This window comes from Bos indicus x Bos taurus, chromosome 19 (genome assembly GCF_003369695.1).
Source record: "Bos indicus x Bos taurus breed Angus x Brahman F1 hybrid chromosome 19, Bos_hybrid_MaternalHap_v2.0, whole genome shotgun sequence".
In the NCBI taxonomy this organism is placed as follows: domain Eukaryota; kingdom Metazoa; phylum Chordata; class Mammalia; order Artiodactyla; family Bovidae; genus Bos; species Bos indicus x Bos taurus.
This window is the reverse complement of record NC_040094.1, coordinates 51,713,933-51,732,436: the sequence shown is the minus strand read 5'-3', so window position 1 is coordinate 51,732,436 and position 18,504 is coordinate 51,713,933. Positions and strand designations below refer to the sequence as shown.

General features: G+C 60.6%; 2 protein-coding genes across 8 annotated transcripts in view; one reads left to right on the top strand and one right to left on the bottom strand.

The window, feature by feature from the left end:
- Positions 1 to 1,108: 1,108 nt before the first annotated feature.
- On the top strand, positions 1,109 to 13,123 carry SLC16A3 (solute carrier family 16 member 3). Of its 5 annotated transcripts, none has more exons than XM_027517846.1 (6): positions 1,109 to 1,242; positions 8,165 to 8,301; positions 9,326 to 9,572; positions 10,007 to 10,150; positions 10,428 to 11,192; positions 12,072 to 13,123. In XM_027517846.1, exons 3-6 carry the CDS (start codon positions 9,350 to 9,352, stop codon positions 12,323 to 12,325), a joined length of 1,386 nt encoding a protein of 461 aa, XP_027373647.1. In that variant the 5' UTR covers positions 1,109 to 1,242; positions 8,165 to 8,301; positions 9,326 to 9,349; the 3' UTR covers positions 12,326 to 13,123. The 5 variants fall into 5 exon arrangements, with proteins under 5 accessions (XP_027373647.1, XP_027373648.1, XP_027373646.1 ...); XM_027517845.1 differs by lacking the exon at positions 1,109 to 1,242 and adding an exon at positions 1,646 to 1,738; XM_027517847.1 differs by lacking the exons at positions 1,109 to 1,242; positions 8,165 to 8,301 and adding an exon at positions 1,641 to 1,738.
- Positions 12,365 to 18,504, bottom strand: part of CSNK1D (casein kinase 1 delta) — a 37,802-nt gene continuing 31,662 nt past the window's right edge. For 2 of the 3 annotated variants that reach the window (XM_027517853.1, XM_027517852.1), the window contains one exon: positions 16,033 to 18,179. Coding sequence is in view for 2 of the 3 variants with exons in the window: in XM_027517852.1 (XP_027373653.1) it covers positions 18,129 to 18,179 (51 nt within the window). In the remaining variant the exon portion in view is untranslated. Of the gene's footprint in view, positions 12,515 to 13,235; positions 13,390 to 16,032; positions 18,180 to 18,504 lie in introns of those variants that run through there. The other variant, XM_027517850.1, reaches the window with a different exon arrangement.

The window sequence follows — 18,504 nt, the reverse complement described above, 5'->3', positions numbered from 1 at the left end:
AGGCAGAGCAGGGAGATGCCCCACCCCAGAGGTTGGAAGTCTCAGTACAGGGGTGGGATTCTCTTCTGTAGCTCTGCCCTGCACCCCCACAGATGCCCTCCCAGGTTGGTGTACCTTCTACCTCCAGCTGTGAGGAAGCCAGTAATCGTTGTTGGTTGGTGCAGGCAAGTGGGGGTATCACCTGAGACCCTATGGGGACCCTCTTCCTTCCCAAGGGCCCCTACAGACACCCAGGGTCCAGGCCAACTCAGTGGGTCTTCGCCTGGAAGGGCTAGGCAGAGCTGCTGTGGGAGGGCTTGGGCTGGGCTGCCTGCTGTCTTGTATATGCATGCCTATGTGGCAACCTCTCTAGCATGTGGGGGTGAGGGTGGTTGGGCCCCAGGCCAGGGTGGCAGCAACACCTGGCCCAGCCTCTGTGATTTCCAGGGCTCTTTGGACAGGGGATGGTGGTGGGTGGTCTCCCAGCATTCAGAAAAAAAAAAAGATCAGAAGTCCTCAGTGGACTTGGTGTCTCCAAAGGAGTGGTTGGATGGTGAACTCTGGGCTAGAAGGCCCACACCACCCTCTGCCCACCCCTCTTTACTGTGCCAAGGCAGGTGAGCCACCCCACTGGCCTCTGGAGAGGGTAATCCTCCAGAGGATGCACCCAGGGATGCTCACCCTGTCACCCTGTCTGGGATGAACAGGAATCTTTGAGATAAACCCAGAGACACCATTGCTTGGCCTCCTGAAGTCCCTGAACACTTGGGTGTCTCGGTGGAAAGTGTCCTGTGACTTGAGAACCAGTCACCAAGAGGTGTCCTGGGCCCAGGCCACTCTGTGGTTTCTCTTTAAACCTTAGTTCTTTCCATGTTGCAGATGAGAAAACCCAGGTTTGAAGCACCTTGCCTAGGACCAGCTGCGATTAAATCTCCCCTTAGGTGAGGGTCTGCGGAGTATGGGGATGGGGAACACGCCTTGGGGCCCCACCATCCCCCAGCACAGCCAGGTTCTGGGAGCTCGAGAGGAGGAGCAGCGGTTGTATTTGGCTCCACAGGGGAAACGGAAGTCAGAGAGGATGACATCTTTGACCAAGATCACTCAGGCGGGGTCGGGGGACGGGCGATGTTCGCCTTCTCCCTCCTCCCCAGCCCAGGAAAAGGGGCGCTGGCCGCCCTGGAGAGAGCAGAGGTTTGGGTGGGGGCGCAGATTCCAGGGCGCTTGGCTAGGGTGACCTGCAAAGTCCCAGAGCTGAGTTGAGAGGTGAGAGTCCCACGGGTTCCGCGTGCCCTTGGTGGCGTGGGGTGTGGCTGGGTGCGCGCGCTCACTTGTCAGAGCGAGCGGCCCCCGGGCGCGGGGGGCGACAGGGGTCGGTGCCTCGGAGAACGCGGGACCCAGTCGCGCTGGGTACCAGCCCCGGCAGAGAGAGGCGAGAGCGTACAGAGTGGGAGACGAAGGGGCGGGAGGGGGCTGCGGGCCAGGGCTCCCAACTCAGCGCCAGGGGTTGGCGAGGTTGGGGGGCCGGTCTGAGGGCGCGGGGCAGCGGGACTGATCCGGCGAGAAGGCTCAGCCCGCGCCGCTGTCTGCGCCGTCGGGGAGCACTGGGTCGCCCCTCCCGCGGGGTCCCGGCGGGGCGGCGCCAGGCAGCGGTGACGTGCACTGGGGAAGTGCCGCGCGAGCGGCCGGAGCACTGAGTCGCCCCCGGCGCGGCGCCTGGCAGCGAGGCGGGCAGAGGCGCGCGGCGACCGAGCGGCAGCAGGTAGGCATGGCCCGATGCTCCGCGGCTCCGGGACCGGGAGTCTCCCAGCCGCCCCGGTGCTGAGTCTGCGTCCGGCCTGGGGGCGACCTGGGGGTCCGCGCTTTTTGCCTTTCACCCTTCTGGTTCGGGGGCACGCCGGGCACATACGAGCCCCCCACCTCCGGCGGCCCTCACTGAGGAGCCCAGGGAGCCAGCCGCACCCCCTTTGAGCCCTCGGACCTGGGTTGTGCGACCTCGACTTCCCCGGTTCCTCCGGGCGCCCCTCCGTCGAGCGACCCTCGGGGGCTGGGCACCGCCAGGAGGCGGCTCTGTGGGGTGGAGGAGCGGGTTCCGGGTATAAATAGCTCAGTTCGCTGCGTACGGCCTGGGCGCGCCGGCTATATTTGGTGGAGCTAACGCCTGGCCCGGGCCCCTTCCCGGGGGGGAAACGGGGAGCACGTATTCTCCCGGCCGGGGGGGTGGGGTGGGGTGGTGGTGCCCGAGGGCTCACCTCCTTCCTCTTCTCACGCCGCCCTAAACACTCACCAACCCACACCTGCCCTCAGGCAATGGGTTCTGATGGAGACTCTGGGTAGAGAAATGGGGAACCCGCTCCAGGATCAGACTGGACTCCCCAAGCTCACTTCACCCCCCTCCCAGGTCCTGGGCTCTGGGAAAACCAGGTGGGGCCTCGGGGCCTTGGTTTATTTATCTGAAAAGTGGATTGACAACTCACCCACCTGGATGCTGGCCCAGGCCAATGGCCAGCAGGCCTGTGAATGGGAGGGAAGCAGTGGGGGTCATGGCCGCCAGGCAGGGGCAGGAAGTGCTGCCTGGATTCTGGGTGAGGGGCAGGCACAGCCCCTGGGGTCAAAGTGCTTCTCTGTCCCAGAGGCACTAGGCTATACATCCAGAGGTGCTTGGGACGACAGGATCACTCTGTGATGAACACGGCCAGGCTGAGTGGTCCGCAGGACAGCTGATGGCAGCCGGACCCATGGCCTTTATGCAACCCAGGTCAGAGAGGTTTGTCCAAAGTCAAGAGGAGGAGTGGGTGTCGTGAGGGTTGGAGGGTTCTGGGGTCCAGCATTTCATTCTGAAGGCCCAGGAAGTGTTCGGCTGTCAGATGGGTGCTGGGAGGGACGGGCAGATGGAGGAATGTGTCCTGGAGGATGGACTCAGCCCCTTGACTGATGGACAGAGGCTTGGGCTCAGCTTAAGGAGTTGCTCCCATGGTGGGAGGTCTGCCCCCAAGGGGCTCTGAGGATGGCGGTGGCAGTGCCCAGACAGGTGTGGCACCTTCCTGCCCAGTCTGTGGTATAGTCAGTGCCTAGGTTGGATATTGAGAGGCCCTATCCCAAGGCAGGCTCTGTAATGACCCCATGTGACCTTGGGCAGGACCTGATACCCAGAAGGCAACTCAGCTCTCACTCACTACAGCTGGACACCTCTGCTTGAAGGGCAGCAAGGAGGGGCAGGCGTTCATGCTCCTCAGGAAACTGACCAGGGAGACCGTGTGGAACAGGGTCTGTGGGGTCCCACTCACTGGCTGGTGGTGTCTGCAGAACAAGGCTGGCTTGCTCCAGGGCAGGACTCGCAGGGACCTAGCAGGTGTGCAGGGGGCCAGTGCCGCCCCTTCGAGGTGAGGAGCCCAGTAGAGCGACCCCAGGGCCTCCCGTGGCCCTTCTGGGAGGAAGCCAGTGGAGAAGACAGCCACGCAGAGCCATCAGACCATTGGACGCGCCTCCGGATCAGGCGGGATCAGGCCTCCGGCGAGTCGGGCACTGGGCCCGGACGCAGGGGCGGGGCGGGGCGGGGCGGGAGCGGACAAGGCCTGGGGCTCCTGCCGGCGTCGTCTCGGCGAGCGCAGACCTCCCGGCTTCGTGCGAGGAAGCCGGTCACGGAGACCCAGCGTTCTCAGTCAATGTTTCGAGCGCCGGGCCGCGCCCACTTGGCCCAGCTCCAACGCGCGGACAGTGAAGAGTGCCTCGCCCGGGGGGAACCACGGGGTCCCCTTTGGCGCTCTGGGATGTCCAGTGCGGCTTAGGGGTTCGTTGACCCTGGTGGCCTTACGTGTTGGCCTTGCGCTCTGGCCAATACGGTAGCGGACAGGGAGGGCTTCTACTCCAGGCAATACGGCAGCGGCTCCTCCCTTGGCGCGGTCACGTCCCCCACGTCCCGCGCGCTGCCTGGCAGCGGGGCTGGGGCGGGGCCGCCCTGAGCATCCTCTCTTCCCACCCCCACCCGCCCCCGGCGCCCCCCAGGGTCGGCCGGATTCCCACCTGCCCAGCCGGAAGCTGAAATAGGAAGGATCATCCATCCTGCTCCCTGGGGTGGAGATTGGGGTGGGGGTGGGGGATGGCCGGGGTTCCACTTCCCCCTCCCCAACCGTTCTGATCTCCTCAGCCAACTCCCCCACCTTCTATTTGCTCCAAAGCCCCCAGGTGGTGGTGGTGGGAGCTAGGAACCCAGTTTTGGTGGAAGGGTCCCTTCCTTGCTGGTGGGGCTTGCTGACACAGAGATCACCTTCTGGGCCTTGGTCTTAGGTACAGTTTAGGTCGGGGGCGGGGGTGGGGGGGGGGCGGCGGCGCTGCAGGGAGTTGAGTGGGACAAGGTGGCCACGTGGATGGGCAGCCCAGGCAGGGCCAGGCTGGACAGGGTTGGGTCCAGACCTGAGGGGGGTTAGCTTGGGCCTGCTCAGCTACCTTCAGGCCCCTCCTCATTGCCCTCTGAGCTTCCTAGAGGAGGGGGCCCCCCAACAAGGTAAATAAAAAAACATCCCCGGGGCAACTCTCGAATGGCCTTCTTGTCATAACTGGGTGATGGAGGTGGAGAATGACTCAGAGCTAGGGGCTGGCCTGGGCGGCAGTGTCCAGTCTGGTGAATGAGACCATTGTTTCCACCCCACTGGCCCCTACAAGACATGAGCCTATAGGAGAGCTTGTGGGAGCACTGGGCATGTGCGTGGTCAGAGAAAGTGGGGTGGAGGGCCCAGCAGGCTCAGAAGGCCTGGATTAGACTTTCACCCACTGCCCAGCTTCCACCTCCCCAGAAAAAGCCCCAGGCACCTCCCTCCAGTCACAGCTCCAAACACCGATGAGGGCAGGGCTGAGATGTGTCCTGTCCCGCCTCTTGGAAAGGAGACAGGCACTCTGATCAGAGTGTCCTGAATCCTCTGGTTACCTGTGCACAACAGGAACTGCAGGCAAAAGAAGAAGGGGAGCCCCTCCCTCCTCCAGAGGGTACAGCCACCCCTATGGGTTTCAGGGGCCTTGAAGCCTGAGGAGTCAGGAGATAGCCTCACTGGGCTGTTTCCCTGTTACTCAGGCATGTCTTCCAAGCCTCCTGGTGCGGGAAGAGTCAGGAAGGAATGTAATTGCCCCTTTCTTGCCCCGCCCACCTGGAGCTGGTCTCCAAGGACTAGAGGTCCAGTTAGGTAACTGGCCAGGCTGGAAAGTGCACCGACTAAGCATGTGGGACAGGCCACAGGCTCTGGGGCTGGAGGCCCCCTACACTGAATGCCCCTTTCCTGGTTCATGGCCTGGACTGAGGTGGGTGAGGGAATTGCCAGTACAGAGGCCTAAGGGGCAGCAAGCCTGTGGCTGGAATGGAGTGGCAGAAGGGGCCCAGGAGGTGGTGAGGCCACCAGGACATGGTCAGGGCTGGCTCTGAGGTGGGGGCGTGGGGTCAGGTTGGGAACACGCTGGTATGAGGTTTGCACTAGCTCTTTGGGTGCAGATGTAGGGTTGGGGGTGAGGCTGGGCACTCTCGCCACCAAGGACACTCAAAGCCGGTGAATGTAGGCAGAGAAGGGGGCCACGGAAAGAGGGGTGATGCAGAAGTTTGGAGCCTCACCCCAGCTAGGACCCTCACCCAGATAGCCAGTTGGCCCCTGAGGCAGCAGCTGGCAGGGGCCCCTGATGTAGGAGGGCATGAGGGATGGGTCATTCAGAGGGATCTCTGTACACGTACCTCTTTGGGCCAGGACCTGGGGGCACCCCCTGGAGCCTCACCTGACCCAGAAGTGGGCACACATACCCACCTGGGAGATCAGCTTTCCGAGGCCTGGAGGGCGGGTTATTTCTGGGCTGGGAACGTGGTTTACGTGCTTCCCTGTGAGAGTAAATGTCACTGAAAGGACAGCCGGCCGGCATGTGCTAACAGATGTGCTGGTGCCACCTCCCTCTGCATTGTGCTGAGGGTCCCCGACCAGTCCCTGAGGGGGCCGCTCCTCCCACTCTAGGTTTCCCTTGGCGTATCAGCCAGCCTGTGCCCCAGCCTGCCTCCTCCACAGGACAGGCTAGGCTGATGAGGCCATTTTGCTCTTGGAAATTTTAGCTGACCCCACCCCCCGCCATAAATACACAGAGCACTTCTGGGTGAAATCCCTTTGCCCCCAATCTAGAGACCCCTGCTCTCCATCTTCCCCTGCTTGCACACCCTTCCCCATTGCAAATTGAAGTTCACTAGAAATCTCCCTTTGAGAACCATCTGGTGTGGGGAACAGGGTGGGGGTCATCTCAGTGTGGCTGCAACCTGGGCTGGGGGGTTAGCCGGGAGAAAGCAGTGTCTCTGGGGTGTTCAGGGGATGGTGGGAGAGATGACCACACAGGACCTTGACCCAGGCATGTGAGATGGCCCCCTCCTTGTGTGAGCCTTGACCCCTACAGGTCCTGGAACATACTGTACCCTCCTGCCTCTGGGCCTTGGCACCTGTCCCTCTGTCTCCTCACCCTCCCCGATGCTCTTTCTCCTCAAGATCCTGGAGGCCTCCAGGGAGGACCCAGCCCTGGTGGGCAGAGAATAGGGCTTCAAAGGTTGTGGTGCCCATGATTCCCCTGGTGCCCCAGGTCTGGCTGGTGGAACCAGGGAGATCTTAGATGGAGGCCCTGTCTTATACCTGTGGGTTTGTAAGTGTCCAGCTATTCCTAATTGCTCACCCCCCACACACTCTCCTCTTTGGCCTCCACATGATCCGTTTGATTTACTTTACAAAGCTCATAACCCCAAACAAGCCAGGATACTGAGGACAACCAATCCCGCAGTGTCCCCGTGACCACAATCACGACCACTGTCCGGGGTCCTGGGTCAGGGAGTCCTGTGTTTTCTGCCTTAGTGTCATCGCATCGCAGAGCATTCACATTCCTACGAATATACTTAGTTGTTTTTTGTTTAGTATCAGTCAGCTGCGTGTACCTTAGAGACCCTTTAAACTTAATGCTCACAAGGGGAAGGGCAGAGGCTCAGCCTCCACGGCCTCCAGTGAGTTTGGGATGGCATTTGTCCACCTGTCTCCTACCAGGCTCAGGCATGTGGCCATGTGACCCACGGCAGGGCTCTGGAGAACCTGGGGTGGTCCACTCTGAAGCTGTGCTCAGACTGTCGGGGCGCAGGGGCCCTTGTCTTTCCTCCAGTCCTGTCCCAGGTTCTGTGTGGCCTCAGATGCAGAGGTGGCCACCCAGGGGGCTGTGCTGGGTCACGGGGCTGTGCCTGCATTTGCAGGAGGATGAGGGCTCCCTTGACAAGGGTGCCCCCGTGCACCTTTTGGCTGTGTCCCCAGATGGCTGCATGGCTCTTGCCCTCAGACATACCCTCCATCCTGTTCACTGAAGTCCAGGTGTCTTCTGAGCACTGGGGTCTGAGTGCAGGGAGAGGTGAGGGCTTCTCTTGGGTTTCCCAGTGGCGCCTGTGGCCCTGGCCCAGCTAAGAACCAGCGCAGGCTCTGAAAGTGGACCTCTGGCCCAGTCTGTGGGTGACGGCAGGGCTGCTGTTCTGCTCCAGTGGGCTGTATCTGCCTTGTCATCACCCTGATAGCCAGCTGGCTCCTGGGGTCCAACCATCAAAGGGTGGTGCTCAGACAGCAGCTCCTGCTTGTAATCATCTACAAAGCCCCTAACCCTGCCCCCGCCCAGACACCCTCTGAATCAAAGCCCAGGATCCCCCCCTCCTCCACTGCTGGATCACAACCTGGATACCCCTTCCCCATACTGAATCAGAGTCCAGATCCCTCCAGACTACTGAATCAGGGTCCCTGGAGGGCACAGCCCCTGTGGCCAGTGTGCTGGGGGGCAGGCTGGAGGTGGGGGTGGGTGGGTCTTATTCTCCACATTCTTTTGCTCTGCACATTGAAGTTGTGCTCTGACAGGCTGGGCACAGAGGCCCTTGTCCTCACTCCAGAGTCCTGTCCCAGGTTCTGTGGAGCCTCTGATGCAGGACTGGCCACCTGGAGGGCTGTGCCAGGTCAACAAGGATCCGAGGAAAAGGGGAAAGGGGTGGAGCCACGACAGATTACGATACCCAGGCGGGCGGGCTGATAGGAGGGCGGCTAGGAGGGCGGTGGTGCTGCCTGTGCAGCTCCCCTGGTCAGGAGGTCCTTGGGTGTCACGCAGGTGGAGTATTTACACCACGGAATCGGCAGATACTACATATCAGGGCTTCCTCCACCAGGGAGCTGGCTTATAGCTCACCACGGGTGGGGAGACAAGGAGCTTCAGTGGGCAGCGAGTGGCTGGATCCAGCAAGCCCTCCCTTCCCCACGCCTGCAGCATAGAGGCCTACTCTGTCCTTGGAACAGCCTCTGTCAGGTGAGGCTGATTTCTGGGATTTGGGAATTTCTGGAGCGAGGATCAGGGACGGGTTGGGGATGAAAATGGGCGGGGAGGGGAGGATCTTCAGGTGGAAATCAAGTTCCTGGGCCTCAAATGAGCTAAGTTCCTGGGGTTTAAAAGAGGGAAGTTGACCCCAGGCTTCCGCGGGTTTGGGGCTGACAGTGGGTGTGGCCAGCTTCCACTGGGGAGCCTGGGGGCTGCAATGGTTTGCTCTGGTGGGTTGGATGGAAGCGTGTTCTTCCTGCCGTTCCCTCACCAGAAGAGTTAAACTCCAGCAGCCGGACAGAGGTAGGTGGGTGATAACAGGATGGGACAAGTCAGGGCCAGCACAGTGACCCTCAGCTGCCCCGTCTGCTCCCCCACTCAGTCCCTGCACAGCACAGCCTTGTGTGTGCCTCCTCAGACTCTCACTTCTGGTGCAGTGCAATCAGAGTGGGAAGGACGGGGAAGCCCTGTCCTCCTGGGAGTGGGAGAGCAAGGCTGGCCACATCTAGACTGAGGTCTCGAGGGACAGCACCGCAGACCGAGCCCCAGGCCCCCACCAGGCCTGGCTTCACTGCCTGAGGTGCTGGCGGCTAGAACCACGCAGCTTCCTGACACAAGGTCAGGCGGGAGGCCAGAGCACAGCTGATTTCCCCACTGGGGTCTGCCCTCCTCAAGAGGTAACCTGAGACCTGGCTGAGCCCAAAAAAGCCACTGCCCTTTAGAGCTAGTTGTGTGGGAGCAGGCCAGGCCTGCGCAGGGGAGGGAGGAGGAGCTGCAGCTCTGGTCACCCCACACCCTGCTGCCCTGCACCCAGCGCAGGTGAGGGGCAGAGGCAGGGCTCTCAGGTATCATCAGGTGGCGGCCCAGCCCAGAGCTGAGCTCCTACTGGGGGCTAGGGCCTGAAGGAAGGGGCAGCCCTTCCGGGTGCCTGCCCTCAGCTACATCTGTGTCCCCATGCTGCTGGGCTGCAGCTGGGTGACTGACAACTGAGTCAGCCTGGCTTCCTCTTTCTCAGGACGCAGAATCAGCCCTCCTGGCCATGGGAGGGGCAGTGATCGACGAGGGCCCGACCGGCATCAAGGCCCCGGATGGGGGCTGGGGCTGGGCCATCCTTTGGGGCTGTTTCGTCATCACGGGCTTCTCCTACGCCTTCCCCAAGGCGGTCAGCGTCTTCTTCAAGGAACTCATGCGAGAGTTTGGGATAGGCTACAGTGACACAGCCTGGATCTCCTCCATCCTGCTGGCCATGCTGTATGGGACAGGTGAGCAGGGGCTGTCGTGCCAGGTGACCACCTCTGCAAGTTCACCAAGTTCATTTCTGGGCAAAAAGCCCTGGGGGCTGGGGGCTGGGTGGTGCATCCAAGTGTCCGCAGCCCTGGTTCCCCAGAGACAGCTGGTGGGAAGCCCTCGAGGGTGCCATGGTCTCCAGAGGGCAGGTTGGCACGGCCAAAGCTGTCTGAGACCCTGTCCAGAGGGCCGTATCTGCACAGCTGTGCTGGATCCCAGAGCCGTCCTCGCTGCCTGCACAGACCAGTCAGGAGAGATGCCTGGGGACCGTTGCTTTACTTAGGAAGACACGCGAATGTGGTCCCCTGTGTCTCCTGCGCCGGGATGAAGGGGCATCGGGGAGGGGCAGGTCTCCCTGGGCCTGGACAGCCTCGGTCCCGTGCCTTAGCTGCTGTCCCTCACCTGCCAGGCCCACTCTGCAGCGTGTGTGTGAATCGCTTTGGCTGCCGGCCAGTCATGCTTGCGGGCGGCCTCTTGGCGTCCCTGGGCATGGTGTCTGCGTCCTTCTGTGGAAGCATCATCCAGCTCTACCTCACCACAGGGGTCCTTACTGGTGAGTGAGGCCCCGCCAGGAGTGGAGTGGCCGGGTGGCAGTGGTTCCTGTTGAAGAGATAGGGCCTCCCGGGGGAGGCCAGCTGTGGGGTGGCCCTGCCAGGCTCCCATCTGTCCCTTGCTCCCCGTCTCTCCCGGACACGTGGGCTGGTGTCGGGGACACGCTGAGTCCCCTCACTTGGATGCCTCAGGTCCACACAAGAATCGTTCAGGCGGGTGCCCGTGCCTGGGAGAACCTGGGCCGGGACACCTGCACTCACCTGCCTGCTCCCCTCCAGGCTTGGGTTTGGCGCTCAACTTCCAGCCCTCACTCATCATGCTCAACCGCTACTTCAACAAGCGGCGCCCCATGGCCAACGGGCTGGCGGCAGCAGGCAGCCCGGTGTTCCTGTGCGCCCTGTCCCCGCTGGGGCAGGTGCTGCAGGACCACTATGGATGGCGGGGCGGCTTCCTCATCCTGGGTGGCCTGCTGCTCAATTGCTGCGTGTGTGCCGCGCTCATGCGGCCCCTGGAGGCGCCCCGGCAGAGTTCAGGTTCGGGGCCTGCACCCCAGCGGCCGCCCCGGCGGCTGTTGGACCTGAGCGTCTTCAGGGACCGTGGCTTCGTCATCTATGCCCTGGCCGCCTCCATCATGGTGCTGGGGCTCTTTGTACCACCTGTGTTTGTGGTGAGCTATGCCAAGGACCTGGGGGTGCCCGACACTCAGGCGGCCTTCCTGCTCACCATCCTGGGCTTCGTCGACATCTTTGCTAGGCCCACCGCTGGCTTCATCACGGGGCTCAAGAAGGTGCGGCCCTACTCTGTCTACCTCTTCAGCTTCGCCATGTTCTTCAACGGCTTCGCTGACCTCACGGGGTCCACTGCCAGCAACTACGGTGGGCTGGTGGTCTTCTGCATCTTCTTCGGCATCTCCTATGGCATGGTGGGGGCCCTGCAGTTCGAGGTGCTCATGGCCATCGTGGGCACCCAGAAGTTCTCCAGCGCCATTGGCCTCGTGCTGCTGCTGGAGGCCATAGCTGTGCTCATTGGGCCGCCGTCCGGAGGTGAGTGCTGGGGGTTGGCAGCAGGGGCGTGAGCGGCCTCACCTCCCTGGGCCTGGCTAGGCCCTTGGGCAGTTTTCACAGCTGCTCTTCCTGGGAAGGGGACTCACCATGGGGAGCTCTTAGCTGGAAAGGCCTCCACCACCTCTCCCAGCCCTGTGTAGCCAGGTCACCATGTACCTCTGCACATGGGCAGCTGACCTCAGTGGGGGAACACAGCCTCTTATACATCCCAGGACCCACTTGGTTTCATTGTGGGAGGAAGCCCATGGGCCTGAGCTGTGGTGATGGCTCTAGGGTGGAGTCCTGGTCCTTCTTTCTGGCTGTCCCCACACCCCGGGGACACTCAGAGCTGAGGCCAGGGTTGGCTTTTGTTACACTGGACTTTTATTTTTTGATAGCTGAGAAGATAGGGGTTGGGGACGTGAGACTAGTGTGGCCAAGGCCCTGCCAAGTCTCTGCACCTGGGTTTGGGTCTCTCCAGCCAACCCTGTAGGCCCTCTACCTCCCACTTGACCTTGGGCCTCTTGCTCTTCTTGCCTGGGGTGGGGAGGCAGGGTTCTGGTGTGAAGAGGTGCCTGAACTGGGGTCCCAGGGTCCTTCTGGAGTCCAGGTGGTTCCTGTGAGGGCCACTGTGGCAACAGGCAGCAGGGTCAGACCCCTCAGGAGGCCTTGGATGAGGCCCCCATTCAAGGCTCTGCTCTAAACCCTTGTCAGATCCACTCTGCTTTAGCCTCTGGGTCTCTGCTGCCTGGGGCGGGGTTGGGGGGTGGTGGGTGGTGAGGGTGGCTACCTCAAGGGTCACAGGCTATCCTGGTGACTGGGGGTGGGGTTTTGGCGGAAGCTGCAGCCCTGGGCTGACCCTGTCTCCCTGCACTGCAGGCAAGCTCCTGGATGCGACGCACGTCTACCAGTACGTGTTTATCCTGGCGGGGGCCGAGGTGCTGGCCTCCTCCCTTGTGCTGGTGCTGGGTAACTTCTTCTGCATTAGGAAGAGGCCCGAGACGGCCACGGAGGAGGAGCGCCACAAGCCCCCGGAGGATGTCAGGGTGGACTCCCGGGAGGTGGAGCAGTTCCTGAAGACAGAGCCTGAGAAGAACGGGGAGGTGGTTCACACCCCGGAAACGAGCGTCTGAGCCCAGGGAGGACGGCAGGGGTGCAGGGAACCGGACAGAGACCGTCAACGCTCGTATTTATTTCACAAACAGGACCAGCTTGGGCGGGGCCTTCGGCTCTGCGCCGGCTGCCCGGGCAGTGGATCATCACCCGATCAGTGTTTTTCAGGGGAAGGTGGCGGGGTGGGAACGTGTCATTCCGAGGCGGATCTGTGGTGAAGCCAAGCCGCGAGGTTATGAGCCGTCTGCACCAGGGAACCCACCTGCTGACCCCAGGGAGCCCAGTGCCCACCGCTGGGCTCAAGGACCCAGAGACCCGACGCTTTGGAGACAACACGACTTTAATCAGGGGGCGGGGCCGGGGACAGCTACGGAGCGGGCACTGCCACAACAGGCCTCCCCATGTGCCCATGAGTGCCCTGTCCTACCGGGTCTCCTGTGTGCCCCAGCCCACCCCTTTTGAGTGTCTTAGTGGACAAAGCTCCCTCCTTCGCCTCTGAAAGGTTTGAGATAAACCTGCTCGCTCTTAGGGACAGCGGTCTAACCGTTGACCCCAAATCTCTTTCTCAAAAGACAGCCTGCTTATTTTTACAAATTGGTTTCAGTCCTCAGCAGCCACGTCAGCCTTCTAAGTACTGCTCGTTCTGGACCCTGTCCTGCTGGACCTCAAACGGCTCAGCGTGTTCACACAGCACCCTGGTGGTCGGCAGGGAAGGGGCCACACTGCGGGGATGTGGACACCTAGGCTGGGATGTACATGTGGTTTCTGTTCACTGGTGTGTGTTTGAAGAAAATGATCTGCCTGCTTTTGTTTATTCACCCCTTGGTTAGCTGACAGTCATCCCACGTGGTCAGTGCCCAGGGCTGGTGTCTGGTCCCTGTCCTTTTGGAACAGCCCTGCTCAGCCTTGCCCTGGGTACCTCACACCCACCTGCCCTTGTGGCCAGCGGTGGCCTGTGTGGCTGGGAGCCCGGTCAGAGGCCGCTGGGGCCGCCTCAGTAGGTGGTGCGTCGAGGGCGCTGGGGACGGCAGCGGGCACCCTGGCGGGCCGCGTGCAGCCGGAGAGATGCCACATCCCTGCTCCTCTGAAACGAAAAGCAAGCAAGAGCTCACGTCCTGGGCCCCCCTCCCCAAGAGGTGTTGCCCTAAGGGGGCTGCTGGCTCCCTCCTCCATCTGCCCCTTGAGCTCTATGAGGGGGCTGGGCGCCTGCCTGCAGCACCCTGCCCCATCTCATCCTTTCTGTCCTTCTCCTCTGCCAGGGGCCTGAGCTGTGGGCAGTGCTAGCAGCTGCAAAAGTCAGGTGGTAGCCCTGCATCCACGGACCTCACCCTGTGCAAGGTGGGCCAGGCAGGGGCCAGCCCCTGGGAGAGCTGAGCCACGAGCACCCAACTTGTCAGCCCCACCTGTGGTCTCTGAACTGGAGGGGAACAGGAAAAGGCCACAAGTGGGTGGCCTGCTTGTGCCCTTCCCCCAACCCCCTCCCAAGCCCTCATCACGACACCCCCTTCTCTCCTGGCAAGAGCTCGGCCTGGCTGTCGCCAGTCATTCAGTTTTCTTGGGTCTCTTGGAACCAGCTGTGGGGATGACCAGGGCCCCTGTATTCCACACCACCACCCCTTCACTCTCACCTGAAGCTGCCTCACTCGTCCCCACTCCCTACTGGGACTCTCTACAGCCACACTGGGTATACCGTTCAGTGACTGAGATGGTGTGGGAGTCCCTCCCCTGGGGGTGGGACCCACGGCTGGTCTGGTGCTGGATCCATGCAACCCAGGGTGCACCTGAGGCCCCCTGCCCCTACATCAGCTGGTTAAAGCATGCAGGGGCTCTGCCCAGATTGGAGACTGACCTGCAGTCTAACCCTAACCCTGGGGAGAAGGTGACCAGACAGTTTGGTCTGCCTGGTTTTCTGGTTCCAGATGTTTCCAGCTGTGCCCAAGACACAGTGAAAGAAAACTTCCTGTCCTCAGGAAGCTGTGGCTGCCAAGGGCCAATGGCCCTAAAAGCAGTTAGGAGAGTGGTCAGCGCTCTGGAATGAACAGGGCTCTCCCTAGTCCTCCAGACGTCCCACCGGAGGAGGCTCACACCCAGCTTCCCATGAAGACACAGATGCCTGTGCTAAGCCCACTCTCACAAGCCGTTAGCACCTCCTTGGAGGACACATACACATCAGCCTAAATCAGAAGTGGGGGGTACATGAGCCAGGCGCCCTGGGGCACTACCCAGCCCTGCCAGAACTTGGGGCACCTGCCATCCTGTGTGGAGAACACCCTGGCACACACGTGCAGGCCCCCACTGGGAAAGCCTGGCAGGAAGGCAGCCCCTGCTGCCAGTGACTGCCCAAGGGTTCTGCCAATGGCAGTCTGGGAGGCGGCTCCCTAGACCTGCAGGGCCCCCTCAAGGTTCCCCCCAAAGGACACTCCCCTGTAACCCTAAACACTCTTGCAAACAGCGGTGCCAAGGGGTGTGCTGCTTTCATAGCTCCCAGCCAGTGGGGGTGGGCATGGTCCCTAGGAGGAGCTCCAAGCACCCCATTCAGAGGCGACAGGGCCTGGGGGCAGGTGGCAGGTGGCGGCTTGGACCCAGAGCTTGCTCTCCCGAGCATGGAGCCTGTCAGGCAGGTCAGGGGGTAGAGTTCTCCATGTTGGGAAGACAGAGGTGGTGAGGGGGCTGGAGAACAGGGCAGGCAGACTCTGAGTGAAAGGGGCCAGGGTCCCTGTTCTGCCTGTGACCTCCCTCCTGGCAGGAGAACAAGAGGTGGTTCAGGGTTCACCTCATCACCATTTCAGCTGAGTCCAAGTGTCAGCAGGCTTAGGGGAGGAGGGGGAACCCATAAAGAAGAGCTCAGGCTCTTTCACATCCTCAGGGACCACCTGGCACAAGCCTGGCACACCTGGCTTGTGAGCAGTAAACACAAACCAGTGGCAGCTGGGAGATCCACCTGCCCCACCCGTTTACCATGCATGCGGGTGGCGTCACTAATTTCCCTGGAGTACACGCAAAGCTGGCATACTCCGCTCAGGACAAGTGGGTGTGGACCAGAAGGTGCTTAGTTACCACACATCTATGGGAACACATCTGTGGTCCCAGTTCAACAGGGAGGGACTTTCCTGCGGGGCCACACCTTCTCACTCGGCTCTGCCTGGAGCTCCCAGGGCTAGTAGGGGTGTCCTGGTCTCCAACAACTCCAGGGGCAGGGGGAAGCGGAGGCCATGAGCCCAACAGCTGGAGAGACGATGCCCTCTTCCAACACTGCCTGCCTAGAAGGGACAGCCCCTGGGGCGTGAGGGATGCAGACTGGTGCTTACACTGGGATGGTGACTGCTGGGCCCAAGCCCCTGGGTCCCAGCAGGGGCCCCCCTGGGAGCCCTTTCATGGGTACCATGAGCACCCTCCACGGGCAGTAGGAACAAGGCTACGGGCCAAACACCATGCTCTTCACTCCCCAGAGAACACAAGGTGAGTGGCAGCACGCCCTTCCCACAGAGGTGGTTAAAGCAGGAGACTGGCGTGTGCGCACGGCCCACACCGGCAGCAGCTCAGCCACATCCCCGCCACAGCCCAGAGGCTCATCCCACCTGCTCCTGATCAGCTTACAAAAGTACATCAACAGGCTTCCAAAGGACAGACACGAATGCCCAGTCTCAGAAAATTAGTTTCACAAAGTTAATCTACACAAATCAAAACTCAAAACTGATGAAATAAAGACCACATGGCAGGGGCAGGGAAGAAAGGCAGAAGTCGTCATGAATTTATTATTTACATGGTGGTTAAGGACACAAATACAGTGGTCATACAAAAGCGCAGTTCAGAGACTGGCCGCTGATACACAGGTTGATACAGACATTCCAACTATGTTTCCTGCAAGTCAGGATGGGGAGTTAAATACGGGGGGGCGGGGGGGACACAACTGTCCACAACCACACTGCTGAGGACTCGGGGTTGGAGTCCACTTCTAAAATGCCATCTGGCAATTTCAGGTGAAAACCTGGATGCAGAACATCGGGGCCGCAGCTGCTAACAGCTCTCCAGGAGGGGGACGCCCACCTCTGAGGAAGGCACTGGGCCACGATGAAAGCCCCCAACTCACTCCAACCAACCCGAGCTCCCTTTACACTCCCAGAAACACAGCCCCACCTGGCCAAGTGTCCATACCCTGAAACACTTACAGAGTAGCCAGCTCAGGATTCAGAAAGAAGCAACCAGCTGCATTCTGTGCCATCAACACAGCAGTTGGGGCATCCTAGGACCAGTGTCCCTGTGCTGGGACTTTGGGGGCAGGAAGGGAAAACACAGACATGGACACCTTTCAGGTCCCTAGCTTCCTACCAGTGCCTGTTTCTAAACAGAATGCACTGCAGGGCAATGACGGGGAGAAATGTGGAAGTACCTATGAACATATATATTGCACCTCACTTCCAGAGACGGAGGCTCCTGTCTACCGGCCGCCACTACCAGCTGGTGCTTCTGTTGCTGCTGCTGCAAAGCGAGGGAGGGTGTCTCAGGAACCCACCTGGAGCCTGGTTGCCCCGGAGGGTCTTTCTGGGGAGACTCGGCCCTGCTCTGCCTCTTGGCCTCTGTGGGGTCACTATGTCTCAGGGAAGGTCACAAAAGCGTGTTATCTTTCACTCTCCTGGACCTCAGGTCGTCAGAGTCACTTGTTTCTTGGCACTTCAGAGTGGATTCCCTTGGGCCCGCTGGCCTTTCTGGGCAATGCTGGCACACAGGGTGGACACCACAGCCCTTGGTTTTGAGCAGAGATGTTAACCCAGACTGGGGGCCAACCTGCACTGGTAGTATCAACAGCCTATTTAGAAAATCTCCCAAGTTCGAAAGCACTGGGGCAACCACCACCAACATAACCAAACATGACTCCACGGAGGAGCCCAAGTCTCTGCTTGAAATCCTCTCCCGAGGGATCAGCAACATGACGCGAAGCCGTGGCTTCTGCAGTCTTCAGGCTCGGCTTCCTTCTCGTTGTGTCTGGGAAGGTCAGATCCATGGGCTGCTCTGTCGGGAAGCACCCGCTGCGCCTGTGCGTGTGGCCAGCACTTTCTAACTGCCCTGATGATTCAAGAATCCCAGCGGGTCTGCAGTGAGCAGGCATTTCAGTTTACAGTGGGGAAGGGAGCGTGACAGCCAAAACTAGATTAATGAAGTCACGAGACACACGGCACACGGACACACACGTTACTTACACACGCGTATATACGTGATAGAATTTCTGATGAGAAAATCCCTTCTCCACAGTGGACCACATAACAAACCACGAGACGCAGACCACAGAAACCCACGTGTGCTCTGCTCCCTGCCTCGCTCCTACACAAACTCCACACCAGCACCTGCTTCAGAATTCTTTAAGTCAGCATCTTTAAGACCGCAAAAACAGACATGAAAGAAACAATAAAAAGACAGATTTCTTTACACAGATTTAAGCCAATAATTTTTAGCAAAATGATACAAAACTGTCTTAACCAAGTAGAAGATCGGTAGTTACAGTAGACTCGGCAGGGACACGGGTGCGCCACCACGGAGGGGACTGAAAGGCTCTTGGATGGGAGTTTGATTCTCTCTGCAACCGTCTCACTGCTTTCTTCCCAGCCCCGCTAGAACCGAGTTCATGGGGGCTCAGTGCAGCCCCGGCGATGGCAGCGCTTGGAGTCTGTCCGGTTGGGTTTGTGTTTTGTTTCCCCCATGGGCGTCGCTGGGTGGGTGGCCTGGAGAGCTCCCGGTGTTAACATTTCGGTTCTAGACCGGGGGCGTGTCACTAGTAACAGAGTAGATCAGCCATGCATTGTCTGCCCTCAGCAAAAAGGAGAGTTCTCATCGGTGCACGACAGACTGCAGACCACTGGACGCCACCCGACCGGGAATCTGTCGGAGCCAAAGCACAGGAGAAGGTCAGCGTGAGGCCAGAGGAGTGGAGCCGGTCAGGCTTGAGCACAAAACACCAGTGACAGCGCCCGGGGAGGAGGAAGGACAGATGCCGCCTAGCCCTTTGGACATGTGCCCCCAGCCGCTCTGGAAGGTCCCTTGAGGCCAGGACACGTGCAGCAGAAAGAGTGACAGGAAGACGGGGAAGGAAGAAGAGCCATGCAGGCAAGGAGGCCGCGGAGCCGTGAGCTCATGATCAGTCAGACCGGACGGAGTCCAAGCGGGCAAGAGATGCCCAGCGCCCCCTTCCTAGAGAGTAGCCTGG